At 33.5% G+C, this 16,996-nt stretch overlaps 1 protein-coding gene across 3 annotated transcripts in view; it reads left to right on the top strand.

Moving 5' to 3' along the window:
• Positions 1-16,996, top strand: part of LOC106872991 (uncharacterized) — a 97,904-nt gene that overhangs the window by 34,601 nt on the left and 46,307 nt on the right. For 2 of the 3 annotated variants that reach the window (XM_014920181.3, XM_089359813.1), the window contains exon 1: positions 7,504-7,563. The exons of the other annotated variant lie outside the window; for it this stretch is intronic. In XM_014920181.3, coding sequence (XP_014775667.1) covers positions 7,536-7,563 — 28 coding nt within the window. In that variant the 5' untranslated portion in view covers positions 7,504-7,535. Of the gene's footprint in view, positions 1-7,503; positions 7,564-16,996 lie in introns of those variants that run through there. 3 annotated transcript variants of the gene reach the window in all.

Raw genomic sequence — 16,996 nt, 5'->3', positions numbered from 1 at the left:
GCTGTGTGAAAAAGTGCCACACCCTAGCAGTTGAGGGAACCTGTGGAAGTGTAGGCACAGGAAGACCTGGGATGCGCTGGTGAGGCACAACCTTCGAACATTAGGCCTCACTGAGGTGATGACTTCTGACCGAGACCTTTGGAAATATGCTGTGCGTGAGAAGACCCAGCAAGCCAAGTGAGACCTAAATCCAAGGCCTCTGCCAGGGATGTAGCCAGCCCACTTATGTGTACCTTTCCTTCATTGGACACTAAACTCCACTTGTGAAGACCTGTTGGGGCAAGCGAAAGCGAAATCGTGATGGTACCTGTGCCCAGCGTCGCCTACCTGGCACTTGTGCCAGTGGCACATATAAAGACATTCGAGAGAGATCGTTACTAGTGCTGCTGGACTGGCTCCTGTGCAGGTGGCATGTAAAATACACCATTTTGAGCGTGACCGTTGCCAGTACCGCCTGACTGGCCTTTGTGCCAGTGGCACGTAAAAGCACTCACTACACTCTCGGAGTGGTTGGCGTTAGGAAGGGCATCCAGCTGTAGAAACTCTGCCAAATCAGATTGGAGCATGGTGTAGCCATCTGGTTCACCAGTCCTCAGCCAAATTGTCCAACCCATGCTAGCATGGAAAGCGGACGTTAAACGATGATGATGATATATATATATATATATATATACATATATATATACATACACATATATATTCTTTTATTCTTCTACTTGTTTCAGTTATTTGATTGTGGCCATACTGGAGAACCGCCTTTAGTCGAGCAAATCAACCCCGGGACTTATTCTTTGTAAGCCTAGCACTTATTCTCTTGGTCTCTTTTGCCGAACTGCTAAGTTACAGGGACGTAAACACACCAGCATCGGTTGTCAAGCGATGTTGGGGGGACAAATACAGACACACAACCATATACATACATATATATATATATATATATATATATATATATATATATATATATATATATATATATATATACACATATATAATTAAAACAGTAGGGTAAAGAATTGGATATTAATTAATGTCAATTTAATACCAGGGAACAAGCACATTAAAAGAATCAAGGAGATTCAGAAAAAAATATTTAAGATCTCAAAGGATTATTGTATATGTATATATAAAGGAGACCACTAGGTCGACTGTTAATGTGCTAGAAGAAGATCACATGTAATGTGTCTACTAAGACCGAATTGTTCTCAAAGGAAATTTAGCGAAGTAACAAAAACGTATACGGGTAAGACAAGTGAAAATTACATAAATATATACAGTTATCTGTAAACTAGTTTCGAAATTAACATTTTCTTACCGAAAATATCTGTTTCTCATCAGTACAGACCGGTAAATAAATATTATTCTCAGAATTGTATACTAGTTGTTCCGCACGAGTGGAGCACATGTACATGGTTCTGTTAATTGTTCTTTTGAGAACAATTCGGTCTTAGTAGACACATTACATGTGATCTTCTTCTAGCACATTAACAGTCCACCTTGTGGTCTCCTTTATATTTACATATATATATATATATATATATATATATATATATATATATATATATATATATGCATACACATACACACACACATATATATATATATACATACACACACACACACATATATATATATATATGACAGGCTTCTTTCAGTTTCTGTCTACCAAATCCACTCGCAAGGCTTTGGTCGGCCTGAGGCTATAGTAGAAGACACTTGCCCAAGGTGCCATGCAGTGGGACTGAACCCAGAACCATGTGGTTGGTAAGCAAGCTACTTACCACACAGCCTCTCCTGCGCCTATGTATGTATGTATGTATGTATGTATGTATGTATGTACGTAAGTATGTATGTGTATATATATGTGTGTGTGTGTGATTGTGTGTGTGTGTATGTTTATAGATGTATGTATGTATGTAGGAAAAGTTGAAAATGGAGACAAACACTTAAGATGTTATTTAGTCATTTATATCTTCATATCATCGACATGTTTCAATGGATGCATTCAAAATATATCCAACAGGATGAATAATGTTGAGTAATGCATCAATCTTATCAGTGAGGATATAAGCAACAGTGCTCATCAAATAGACATTTTAACAGATATAAGAAACTCCAATATATGTGACACACACACACACACACATATATGTGTGTGTGTAAATATATATATATATATATATATATATATATATATATATACATACATATACGTGTATACACACATAAATCAACACACGCACATACATAAACATATGCGCACATACATAAGTATACCTGCATATATGGAAAGTGAATTTGTGAAGGGTATGCTTGTAATTTGAAAATGCCATTGAAGAAACATACGCCATAGGGTGAGGGAAGAAGAAAAGGTATAGAGGAAGAAAGAGGCAATGAAAGAACAAGGTTAAAGGAGAAAGGGAGGAATGAGCAAAAAGAGAATAGATGATAGGTGAAGGGAAGAATATTGGTTATGGGAAGAAAGAATAAAGAATAAACAGAAATTATTATTAGGTGAGGGGTAGATATTTTTTGAAAAAGCAAAAGAGTGTTTTTTCCCAAGTAAACACCTGTAAACTCATTCATTAAAGGTGCTTACCAGTTTATGTTTAGAAAAGAGGATAGATAGTTGCTCGTCCATACAGAGAGGACAAAAAAATTTCCCTTTGTCATAGGGGAATGATCTGTATAAAATTTTCCAATCTAAAGAAAAAAGTTTGTTAGAGTCTTTAAGGTGCCAAATTAGCTTACTAAGTCCTGTAGAATTATGCTTATGACTATTTAAAGTTGAAAGACGATGTGATATACAGCATTTCAACTTCGTAGATGATAATCCAATATAAAAGAATTCCTTAGATCCAGAGGTAATTTTACATTGGTAAACAACATTTTTAATACGGCAATTTCCATTGAGGACTCTCTTTTTTTTCCTCTATACCTTTTCTTCTTCCCTCACCCTATAGCGTCTGTTTCCTCAACAGCATTTTCAAATTTCTATCATTCCCTTTACAACTTTGCTTCCCATATATGTATATGTGTGTATGTTTGTAAGTCTTCCTGTATGTATATGCATGTATATTTATGTATGTGTATATATATGTATGTATGTTTATGTGTGTGTGTGTACACGTGTATACATGTATATGTACATATATGTATATATATATATATATACATATATTTATATGTATATATATATATATATATAGGTGAGAAAGTTGGTATGTGAAAGCACGTGGTTGGATGTATAAAAGATAATAAGAGTGAAAAAACTACAGAAGGCTTGTGTTACATGGTTAAAGTATATATTTAAATTATATCAGAAAAATGTTATAAAATCTTTTTGGTATATAAACATTGTATTTTGAGAAATAACCGGTTTCGTGTTGTCTTTTCAAATTTCTCTACTTCATTGTAACGTGTTCGCTCCAGTCTGAAAAAGAAGAGATAAGATGCTCGGGCTGCCACGAGAACTACATAGGGTCCACAGGATTATCGCTCAGACGTAGATGCACTCTGCACCGCCAGCAGATTGCATACCCAGAATATCGAATGATACCTTTTAGTGATCATATTGAGAAATGCGCAAAACAAATGCTACCACAATTTATAATCTTTCCTTTTTATCATTGTGCCATTAAAACACCAACACAGATTAGATTAAATAAGGAAACCTTTTTCATTCAAAAATACAAACCCAAACTTAACCATTGCTAACACATTTAAATAAGGAAATTCAACACCCCACTGAGAAAAAAGGGAAAAAAATATAGAACAAAACCATGGTAAATTAATCAAATTCTACCACCTCCTAGATTTCGATTATCTCCCCTATACCGGAAAAAATCCCTAATTACCTCCCCCTATCTAGAACTCTTCTTTTTCAGACTGGAGCGAACACGTTACAATGAAGTAGAGAAATTTGAAAAGACAACATGAAACCGGTTATTTCTCAAAATACAATGTTTATATACCAAAAAGATTTTCTAACATTTTTCTGACATAATTTAAATATATACTTTAACCATGTAACACAAGCCTTCTGTAGTTTTTTCACTCTTATTATCAAATTTGTTGTTGAAAATGCACCTAAATTTGAAAAACTTGTAATTGTTTGAAATAAATTTATTTACATATATACCAAACTAGTTTCAACAATATCTTTTGTTTATCAATGGTAAAAATTTTAAATTATGAATTAGAAAAACAGCTTTAAAAGTTTCAATGTTGACAAATTAAAATGTTCATAACAGACAAATTTAGAATTATGAAAACATGTTCAGAAATTTCGATGTTGACAAGTTTAAATGTTCATAACAGTCAATAATATTAAAACTGTACATCAATCTGTTTGAATGTTCAAAGCTCATTAGTGTTAGTAGTGATTGACAAGAAATGAATATCATCAAATGTGTGTGTGTGTGTGCGGCTGGGTAAAGGCATAACAAACCCTTTCATCCATTCTCCAGAAGTACCCTGTTGAGGTTTCACGTTTCCAATCCTGCACAACACAGCATGGCCCAACAGCATGTCTGTTTTCTATGTCATCGATGTTTGAACTATATAATGCAAAATGTTCAAACAAAAAAACAAACTGCTGTTGTGACTCACAGCCATTTGAGTTTGACTGCATGACCAACTTCCAGAAGCTATGCTTGCCACCTGCAATTAGTCCCCCCCTGTGTTCTCTCCCCTGTTTAGTCGGACGAGTAGATACAGGGTGTTCCAGAATTAATGATAATTTGAGTGAAATTGAATGCATTTTTTTTTTAAACTATTTTTTATTTATGTTTATCATGTTTAATATGTGTTAAAAGTGTATAAATTTTGAACTTTCTTTATAATTTTATTTTTATTCCTGAGGGACCCCTCTTATTTGTCCATGATAGCTTTTTTTCAATTTGGCAGCAATTATTTTCTTTACCTTTATCCCCAAGAGGGAGTAATCGTTTACTTGAGCCTAACGAACACATTCAGTTAGCAGTGCAGGAGCTAATGCCTGAAATGCTTCAAAATGTATTTCACAATGCTAAGGAGAGAATTGAAGTATGCAGGAATACAGACATGTTGAAAATTTTCAATAAAAGTTTGATGTAAGATTTATAAATCTATTTGTTTTGGTAATAAACATAAACTTCTGTAAGCTTTTTTAAAATTTGCTCAATTTCATTGAAATAGATAGTTAATTCTGGAACACCCTGTATGGTGTAGCACTGTTAGTTGTTGTGTTGCTCGAGTAAATATTAAAATCAAAGGTCTTCTTGCTGTAAACATCCCATCCTTTTGTTAAGCGTATTGTATTAAAGAGTATATTATCCAAAATGTATCTCTCCTTTATAGCTTGCTTTTCAACCTTGTCACCTTGGGTTCTGTGCCAACCAAAGTCTTGTGTATTATATAATTGCTATTACTGTATTGATATATAAAATAACACATACAACTCACTTATTATTGTCATATAATAAAGAAACAGAAGTTCATATGAAATTGATCTTTTTTTCTACTTCAGTTATTACTTTTTTTTTTATGAAATACACACATACAGGAGGAGTAAATCTATATATAAATAACACTTTGAATGTAGCTCCCAAAAAAGAGTAAAAGTAATTACTGCTAGTATATATATATATATATATATATATATATGTATTTATAAATTCAGGAAATAATCATTAACATAATTACATAAATGGCTAGCCAATAAAAACGACCATATCAGTAAAATTAATTTTTAAGTACATAATTATAAAGATATAATTATAATTAAGGGCAATGGAATGCCAGCGCCTATATGCTAGAGGTAGATGTCAAATAACTACAATCCACTCTAAATTTGTTCTCTATTCATAAGCTGAGACTGAATGTGAGGAAATGAGCAAGGAGATTTACAAATTGCATGTAAATCTTCTTGCTCATTTCCTTGCATTCGGCCTTGGGTTATGAATAGAGATCAAATTTAGAGTGGGTTGTAGGTATTTGACATCTATTTCTAGCGTATAGGCGCTAGCATTCCAGTGCCCTTAATTATAATAATATTTTTTATAATCATATATATATATTTATATTTGTGCGTGTGTGTGTGTGTGCATATATATATATATATATATATATGTATGTATGTATATATATGTATGTATGTATATATATGTATGTATATATGTATGTATGCATGTATCATCTACATACATGCATACATATAAGCAGACGTTGGAGTTAGGAAGCATCAACAAGTTGGAATTTCTCCGTTTTGACGGAGATTTTTTTTTACGGTACCTTTGGGAATGCCCCAGAGTATCTTTTTTATAAAAAAAATAATTGCGAAAAAGGATGTTTTACCACCTAACCCATCCCCTCCGATTCTGTGAACACTACGCACGAAGATTCCCACCTCCTTTGAACCGATTTGGTGGGCGCTACACACTAAAAACGATGGGAGAAACCTTTCGTTAAAGAAGAAAAAAAATGACTTTCTTAACATTATATAAATACATGATTTTTTTTTTTTTGTTAAACATCAAATGTGTTTATGAGGAGAAAAATATTAAACAAAGAAAGAAGGTATCTGATGGCTGAAAGATGTGCTATTTTTTGAAAAGTTAAAAAAAATTATTTTTCGTTTGAGTAATAGAAAAAGTTTATAAAAGATGCCATATATCGTGGTGAGATAAACAAATTCATATAAATACGGTGTTGAATATGATTTCCCGATGCAAAAAAGGCGACGATTTAGCAGTTGCTTTTAGCACATCTCTCGACCATCTACCTTGCTTCTTGTTGTTTAATATTTTTCTCCTCATAAACACATTCAATTGAGTAATGGAAAAAGGTTTTAAAAAAATAAATGCCATGTATCATGGTAAGAAATTCATAAATATGGAGTTGATTTTTTTTAACGAACAGGTTTCTCCCATCGCTTTTAAGTGTGTAGTACCCATAAAATCGGTCCGAGGGAGGGGGAAAATCATCGTGCGTAGTGCCCACAAAATCGCTGGAGGTAGGGGTAAAAAAAAACCCATGATTTTTCGCAAATTGTTTTTGCTAAAAAGATACCTCAGAGGGCACCGGAAAGAAAATACATCTGAAAAAAAACCCCGTCAAAATGGAAAAATTCCCCGCTATCTATATATAGAGATAGCAGGGAATTTCTCCGTCTCTCTCTCTCTCTCTCTATGTATATATATATATATTTATATATATATATATATATATTAATATGTATTGCCATATATATGTGTATACATATGTGTGTGTGTGTGTGTGTGTAAATAGACGCTGCAAGGGATTTTCCAGACTTAGAAAGTAGGATTTTCCATTTCTATAATTGTAAGACTTCTTCTTTCAGTTCAAAAATGCTCTCTCTCTCTCTCTGTCTCTCTCTCTCTCTCCCCCCTCTCTGTTCCTCTTATACATACATACTTACACACACATACATATAAACATACATACCTATCTACATACATACATGTTTATGTTGTATATAAACATGCTCGTGTTTTTATATAAGCTGTCAAAGGCAGAGAAGGAACTGACGTTTAAACATGAACAACTTTAGATGTATTTTAATAGGTATGTAGAAGCTAATATTTGTTTTTATCTCTATTATAGATATCGATCTCGAATATGACAGCTGGTTTGATTTACCACGATAATTGATTTGCGAGCAACTTTCTGTAGTTTAGTGTGAAGAATTGTTTTTATGAGGTGAAATAATAATTATCCATAATTTTTTTAGTTAAATATAGAGAACGTTTTATTTGTTTTATATACATTTGTTACGTATGTTATCCAATAGGTTTCGAAAATATTTTGAATTAAACAAGTAGTGAGCAAGCGTTGAGGCGCGTGGCTTAGTGATTAGGATACCCATTCATGAGCATATGATAGCGGTTTCGATTCCTCTAAACGCTTCTTTTCATGGTTCGAAAGGGTGGTTCGTTGTTTTTTAAAACTCCTTTTTTTTTTTTTGTATGAGTCGAATGGAAAAAAGTTTTTTAAAAAATAGATACCTGTTTCATGTTGATTTTGAAAATGACGTTCCATTTTCTATTTAAAAAAATGTGGGGAAAGAATTGTAATGGTGATCACTGTCGTGAGGGTAGGGATAACTTCCAAGAAGGGGAGTATAAAAATCATACATTTTCAGAAATTTTTTTCATAAAAGGTTCCACCTCTCATCATAGTGGAAAAAAATTGAAAAATCCCCATCAAAACAGAAAATGCAACTTATGTGGATAGCCTATTCTGAAACTCTGTCAACCCTTTTTCTGAATATACAAACATACATTATATCATCATCTAATCATGACTTTTACATGATTTCTATGGCTTGATGCCCTTTAAATCTCCACTCACTTCACAAAGTGTAATGGATGACTTTTTGGGGGCACTGGCACAAGTAAGATATTCAAGTAACTCACAACTGAGGAGTTGATGTTGATGAGAGGTTAAAGTATGATAGAAGGTCAAGAACAGGTATTTTGCAGTGAAGGAGATACATGGTTACCTCTGTTGGGAAAAGAGAGAAGATACTAGTAAAGAGGTATCAGAGGATACCCTCAAGTAACTGGAAAGTAAATATAAGAGCAGGGCTCAAGAAGATCAGACAGTAGGTAAGTTCACAAAAGTGTAAGAGGAGGATAGCACATGGATAGAGATGAGGATGCAGTGAATGGGATCATGAGTGGAAATGTCAATTGTAAATATCAGTTTTGTTGGAGAAAAAGGGGAAGCAATTGGAGGTAGTACAGGTGATGTGAAGTGTGGACAGTATGCGAGAGATGTACACTGCCAGGTACAAGATCAGGGATACATAGGGAAAGAAATAGTGGGAGACAAACATGGGCAATGGGGACTAGTATCATAGTCAGAAGAGTGATGAGGTGAGGGTGTTAGAAAGATGAGTTGCGGGTAAGAGACACATCAGGGAAGATTATGTGCAGGAGTATTGACATAAATGATATGGTTTTAGGAGGTCATTTTTAACTATTTTGCACATATATTTCATCTATATCAGATATCACTTATGCATAAATTTTCTCTCAACATATTTGTACTTTGTCAAACATGCACACTGACATTGCACATCTAGCCTTCACATCTCCTCTGTATTTATCACCCTTGTTTCACTACTGTGTAACATTACTGTTTATACACAAGCATCATATAATCTGATTTTCACTTTGAGAGAGGGTCCCTTTGTTACCTACAAAGGTAATAGTACTTAGAACTTTTTCCATCCTGTTCTTACTCTAGCTCCTATACTGTCAGAACATTCTCCCCACTACTAATTAAACCAAATATGAGGGGGTACCCAAAAAAAACTGGAATTTTGCAATATTATTTTATTCATTTAGTTTTACATGTTTACACTTTTATCACCTTCAAAGTATTCTCCATTTGAAGCAATGCATTGAATAATAAAAATGTTTATAAATCATTAGGTGTTTACAAATCATTTGTACCATTAGACAGTGGCCATGCTGGGGCACCACATTGAGGAATTTTTTAGTCATATCAATCGACCCCACTACATGTTTTTTTTTAAAACCTAGTACTTATTCTATTGGTCTCTTTTGTCGAACTGCTATGTTACAGGGACATAAACACACCAGCACCATTATCAAGCAGTGGTGGTGGACAAGCACAGACACAAAAACGTATGCATAGATATGTATATATACATATACAATGGACTTCTTTTCAGTTTCTTTCTACCAAATCCACTCACAAGGCTTTGGTCAGCTTGAAACTATAGTAGAAGATACTAGCTGAAGGCTATGTATTTGTATGTGTGTGAGTGTGTTGTGTTTGTCTATCTTCATCTTCAAAAGGAGAAGGAGTTACTTCTTGCAAGGTGCTTCTTGACATTAAAATGAACATTAAAATCAGTAAGATATAAGTCAATAATTTGAGATCCTCATCAACCATTAATTGTTCCCAAGTAATATGCAAGTATTGATGACTAATTGCTGGGAAAACACCCATCAGCTGCTCTAAAAGTTTGACATTGTGTGTACGTGTGTGTGTAAGTGTGTAAGATACATATATATATATATATATATATATATACTTGTGCGAATGCGCTATCTTTAAGATAACATATTTTACATTGTATCATATATTTGGATAATATATATACATAAGTATACATATAGAATGCATGGGGAATAGTATTCAATAAAGTGTGGTGTGTGTAGAGTATCTGAAGACATTTGTTTCACTTTTTAGGCTTAGAAGCCTGTAAGCTACTTGTAAATAGGAAAATAACACTGAGGCAGCAAAGAAAGAATGATATTTACCTTACTGTAGTCCATATATGAAGAGCTTTTTGAGTTTGATGTTGTATGTTTTTCTGCTAAGATGATTTTGGTTGTCTATGCAATGTTATTTTTATGTTTGTGATTTTGTCTTCTGGATTGCTTTAAAGAATGTGCTGTTCATTATGAAAACTTATAGATTGTTCAACAAAAATGAATTTTAATTTATTTTAGCTATTGGCAGAATTTGTTTTATTTAAATTTTGTAGTCCTTCTGCAATTAATGCATGATTTATTCATAATTTTTTTTTTGTTAATGGGTTTAATTTTTATTGATATTGATATTTTTAAGAAGTATTCATACACTGTCTTCAACAGTTAATGAATGTTGGTGAACTATTTATAACATTTCAATGTAATATTTTGAATGGAAACGAAGTGTGAAAATGATCTGGAAAAAATTAATCAAGTGTAAGAATATGTGTGGCAGTTGTTATATTCTTTGTTCCTTTACTGGTTATGTATTCAGATTGTTGCCACTAAATAACTTGTATTAATATGCATTATTTTTCTTCGTGTAAGTTATGAAATATGTATTTACTACCTATAAGTGTCATTGACTGTAAGGGAAAGATGGGTAAGGAATTAATGGAATTGTAGAAATGAAATGTAAGAATATAAGAAACCATAACTGACTTAGAAGAGATGAATGGTATTTACATGAGTGAGTAACTGTCTGTAGTTGATCATAGGTAATTTTAGCTGGTGTTTATGAGAGTTGATACTTATTGGTTTGCCATCTGAAAGAGCTAATAAATGGATAAGATGTAATTGAATTTGAAATGAGGGAAAATAAAGTTATATTTATCTGAATAAATGTTGTGTGGATTTTGTTATTCATTATTCCTGAATTGATATATAGTTCATATGTTATGATGTGTTTCTGATTTTATTGATGGTTTCGTGGTGCTGATATCATTACAGGGTGGTGTATTTACTGCATCATCCAATATTTTATGTATACTTTGTCTATATTTCTGTAAGGGCAATAAATGAAGGAAAGGCGACATTATAGATGTAGATAGAAAAGTTGAAAAATTAACTTTATCAATGAAATTGTTCTTCTATCCTATATCTGTCTAATGTCATTTAGGAGAATTATATATATTTTGTGTTGCCTATGGAAATGTAAGAAGCGAAGAATACTTACTTGAATAAAGAAATCTATTCAAATGTCTGTTATAATAGAAACCTCATCTATTATTCTTGGCAGCAATGTGTTAAGACATTAGTATTTTGTTGTACAGGAATATGGAAGAAATAAAGTTGGTAGTATTTTAATATGCAGAAAATATGGATGTATTATTCAATGTGCAATGAACAAAGAACAATTATATTCAAAATATCTGTAATACAGTCCATTCTTAATACAAAGTTAATTATTCTTGACTATACATTTGACATAGTATTAATTGGTCTAAATTATTAGGAAATGAACACATTTCTGAAAGAATAGTTGTCCTTGAATGTGTCTTGATTCTTTTGTTTTTAGTGTTGGTACTACCTGAAAAGAATGGTTATTTGTGAATATGGATGAGAAAATGAAAATGTTGACTGCAGACTCTTATATATAAAATGGTGAATTGAGGAAATATATTTGAAATTAGAATTGATATGGAAGGAATGAAGAATAATTACGAAATGATGAAATCTGTGGTCCTTGATGCATTAATCCTTTCTGTTACAAATGTATGGTGGCATTAGTATTAACACCATGTCTCTTAATTTCTATTCTGTATATAAATAGTTGATGGTTAATTTAATAGTATAATAAAGATGCGTAAAGTAATTTTTGAAATACATTAAAAATGAATGAGGAAAGAATGAAGTATATTTACCATACAATGGCAATTGTCTAATTCTGTTCCCTTGTCATTGATGATGTGTACAAAAAAAGAATTCCTGTAGTCTCTATTGATGTCATGTGAAAGAAGATATATGGAGTGTAGGCTAATGTTTAAATTGGTGGAAATGAAGAAAAATATATAAGTAATAAGACATGATGAATAAAGAATATATGTATATACCCTACAATGAAATTTGTAATTCATGGTAATTGATGTTCTAATCCTTTAGCTATATTTGTATGGTAGTCTTAAAATGGTATTAATGATTGTCACTTTGTAATATGTTAAGTTGTCCAGGAAATGGTACATGCAAGTCCAATACTTACTGGTGACTGTTACCTTTTCCCTCTCTCTAGAGGTTTATATACCCAACACGTTTGAGTATTTTATAGTTAAACTTGTGTTATAGCAGCTACAATAAGCTAAACTACTTTCAAACCTCAAATTCACTCTGTGTTTTTTTAATAATTGTTTTGTTGTTTCCATATTTTGTAATGTGCATGTGTAAATGATGCGGAGTCTGATAAGTAGATAAATATGGTTTGCTGTTGTGTACAGCTGTATTCTCTATTGATAGTTTCATTATCAGAAGTCTAAATGAGCACTTCCTTGTAAACAACATTCTTTGTGGTGTGTTTGTCCTTTGATACATATATATTTAATCCTGGAAACCCTGTAGACACTCTAGAAAAGGCAACATACAGTTGTCCATGCATAAATCAGGCTTTGGTAAATATAAACCAATTTTTTCAAATGTTTGTACTTGTGATTTATTAATTGTCATTGCCATTGCTAGCCTAATAGGAAACAGTTGTCTAATAAATGTAAATGGGAGCTCTTCACCTACTCAAGAAAGGGTAACTCTTGGTATAAATACAATTCTTTTGTTATAATTTTTGCCTTCATGATTTTTTCTTGAATCTCTTGAATAACTAAGCATGTACCATTATACATGCCATTAGCTTGGTCAATTGTGCACAAGAGAATAATTAGTGTATTGGTTTTCAATTTTAATATGTGTGATGGTAAGCCTGAAATATTTAGTGTATTTAAGTACTCTGTAGTGAATTCTGATGCATCATCCTGATTTGAACATTGATCATGACTAAAGAGAACCTTTTCATCATCTGAAAATAGTTTTATTATTTCCTCATTGATGAGATCAACATCAACATTTCTGGTGCTAAAACAACAAATTTTGAAAATCTTTCTGACTCTGCAATACATTCCTGTATGACATTTCTATTGAAAACCAAGGAAATGAGGTTGTTAAAATTATGAACAATATTACATCCCCAGGGTATAATAATTTCACCATTTGCTTCTTCTGCTACGGAACTATTTCCTACATGAAGTATAAAGTTGCTGAACTGAATTTGGTTGTTTTGATCTTCTGAATTCTATGTATATGATTTTAATCATATATTTTCAGTCAGCTGAATTTTTTTACATGTTTCCATAAAGATGAATTATTAAAGCTGCTGCCTACTATCTGTGGTCTGCTTCCATGTTTAATGACAGCTAAAATTTGTTGAAAATACCCACCAAAAATGATTACTTTTCCTCTAAACGGAACATGTTCAAACCTGGGGCCAAATGTTTTCATAAAATTTCTTAATGTTCTATCCAATGCCTTGTGAGGAAGCGGTGAGACATAGGTAATTCATCCCAAATTATAACATCAGCCTGAATAATATAAGTTGCTTTGTTACTCTGTATGGATACATTACATGTGGCAACATTAACCGGATTGAAGGGAAGGCAGAAAATGGAATGAGCTGTGGTACCCCCAGTAAGTAGCAATGCAGGTATAGCAGATGATGCAGTTGCTATTGCAATCTTTCCTTCTCTGCGAACATGGGAAAGAATGATACTACAGAAAAAAGTTTTACTTGACTCATCTGGTCCATCAATGAAGAAAGTTTTAGCAGTGAGAATTTTGTGACTGTGAATATCTGCTTTTGAATTGTGAATTGTCTCTTTATATTTTCTGAGATGTCACATTTTCTCACTATTATTCCATGTGTAAAATTCAGGAAAATCAATATAATGTAATGTACATGCAAATGAGTTATCTGACAATTCCCGGTTAACTTGCCTCCATTCAGTGAGAGTGGACCTGTCATGTGTATGGACAACATGTTCAATATCATCATTGTAAATGTATTGCTGTTGGGGTAAATGAACTGTAAGCTGTTGGACTGCAGGATGTGAACCATGTAATTTGGGCCCTAGAATCCTCCAGACTGCCTCTGATGAGGATACATAGCAGCCATTGATATAATTTTCAATTTCATCTTTGTGTGTTTGTTGTGTATAGTGATTGCCAGTAAATGACATCCTATAATTTTTATAATTGCATACGAGAAAGAGGGGTCATCATCTTGTACATAAACGACAAGAAAATAAGAATTTGTAAGACGTTCGTAATGAGTCATGATATATTTATTATTGGACGTAATGCGTGAACATATAAGGTTAATTGAAGGAAAAACTTGTAACATCACATGAACATATTTTGCAACCACATTTCCCAAAGCAAATAAGGTGAACATCCGCGCGTGCGGGTGTGTATGTGAGTGGTGTGACTCAATGCATGTCTAGGAACTGACAGGCAAAAGTTGTTTCTTTATTGCCCACAAGAGGCCGACAAAGAGGGGACATACAAAGACATGTGGGGACATATAACAATTAGAAAAAAAAAAAAAACGTATGATATACATGCATGACGGGTTGGGGGTTCACACTGACTTTCTTTCTTCCTCTTCCTCTGCTTTCTTTCTTCCTCTTCCTCTGCTTTCTTTCTTCCTCTTCCTCTGCTTTCTTCCTTCCTCTTCTTCTGCTTTCTTCCTTCCTCTTCCTCTGCTTTCTTCCTTCAGCCACCTTCCACATTTCTTCCTCATTCACTTCTCTTATTTTTTCCACTCTCTCCGGCTCCTTCTCAACTTCCTCTCGAATTTCCTTATTGTTTTTTAGAGGGCAGTCCACTCTAATGTGGCCCTTTTGGCCACATTTAAAGCAACGTGGGATTCTGCCCTCTAACCAAACTCTGAGCACTGTTTCTCCTATTGTCACCATTTCCACCATCTTTTCTAAGTACTCTACTGTACTTTGTATTATAACGTCCAGTACCTTTCCTCTCCAATTGGTGGCCTCTGTCTCTGTGGCTTGGAGCATGGTTACTTCTTTTTCACTTCCTAGAAGCACAGCTGTTGCCACCCAAGCCGTGTCTATTTCAGGGGGGATTCCCTTCACGCTGACCCTGGAAGTCCTTCTTCCAAGGCATGTAGGTCGGAGGATCACCCTATCTGCCTTCAGTGGGTTCACTGCATGTTCCTTAGCCTTTTCCTTGCTTCTGAAATGCACATCTCCCATGGCATATCGTCTTCCTCTGACAAAATATAATATATCTTGTCAGATTGGCCTCAATGCCCTTTCTATCATTTCTGTTGATTCATTTTCAATTCTTTTTTCTTTTACTGAATCATACTTTTCATAACTTCCTGAGGTGGTGACAATTTCACATCACCACCTTCTCTGTTTAACATTTTTTCAAAGTTCCTCAAATTCATTAGGTTTACTTCTCTTCTTGCGACCCCTGTCGCCTCTGTGAAGCTTTTCTTCCTCAAGCACTTGTCTATCACTTCTACTGCTCGCACAAGTTCCTCCTCAGTCCTGCTAAGGTCCGAATAAAACATATTTTTCCTTGAAGACTAAGCCATCCCTCCTCAAATGTGGTGAGACAGCACAGACAAACAAACTGTTGCAAAGCAGCATAAAACATCAACAGTTTTTAACCAATTCAAACAAGTGCAACAAACGAATCAATATGCAAAATTTAGTCTAGATAGACACGACAGTCAAGAGTGGCATGAAATTAGAAATGTGTTCCTTTATATACGGAATGAACCGGAAGTCCCTGACTTCCATGTCATCTGGAAGTTAATTGGAAGCTTCTCGAATATTCAAGAATTTTTTAGAAGGTCAAGGGAGATTACTCTCATTAGATTCCTTTTTCGTTTTGCTTTCCTGCTTGACCACCAGGGGTTACTACAATAGCAACCCAGGATTTCGTGGATGAAATACATATCAGATCAACTTCAACATAAAAACCGTTGTCTTATGTATATCAAAAAATTACATAAGTGTTAGATGGATATCTTAATTTCAGTTAAGATGTATTTTTTAAAATGCGGATAACAAGAAAAAACCTCACTCCTAGTAGTTAAACATTCATTTGAGGTCCTGAAATACTTCAAAAGGTGTGAGGAGAGGGTGATTTGACTGATATTTCTAGCAAGTTGAGCAAACATATAGAGGTGATGTATCAGTCTAAAATATAAAAATTTAAAGCAGAAACCAAGATGAAAGACTATAAAGCAGTTATTAACAGAACATGCATTTACTATTAAAAGCAATGATGAATTTAATAAGATATATTAACTGAAAAATAACACACAACTAAACATAAGCTTTAATAAAAGCAATTCTTTCTGCGGAGGAACAATTAAAAACAAAATACTATTAGTATTAAAGAAACAGAGAGTAAACACTATGCAATAAATATTCTTTAGAAGTGCACCTCTCCAAGAAAATGACGCCTAATTTCACACTTACACTGCAAAGCTTACAGAAGGGCTGCTGAATTGAAATCTCTATGTTGCTTTGAGGGGAAGATAAAACTTGACAAACTGCTTCTCCCTCTGTTGTTGGACTACTGTGATGTTTGTTTAAAAAAGAGAGATTATGACTGTGATAAAATAATGAAAGCAATACCTACTAAGCAAGTGAGCACTGTTATACAAAGAAATAATTAGATGTAAAATATAAAAATTA

The sequence above is a fragment of the Octopus bimaculoides genome, chromosome 11, assembly GCF_046866305.1.
Source record: "Octopus bimaculoides isolate indiv1 chromosome 11, ASM4686630v1, whole genome shotgun sequence".
Lineage (NCBI taxonomy): Eukaryota > Metazoa > Mollusca > Cephalopoda > Octopoda > Octopodidae > Octopus > Octopus bimaculoides.
Note: the sequence above shows the minus strand (reverse complement) of the source record. Positions and strands in the feature narration are given on the sequence as shown.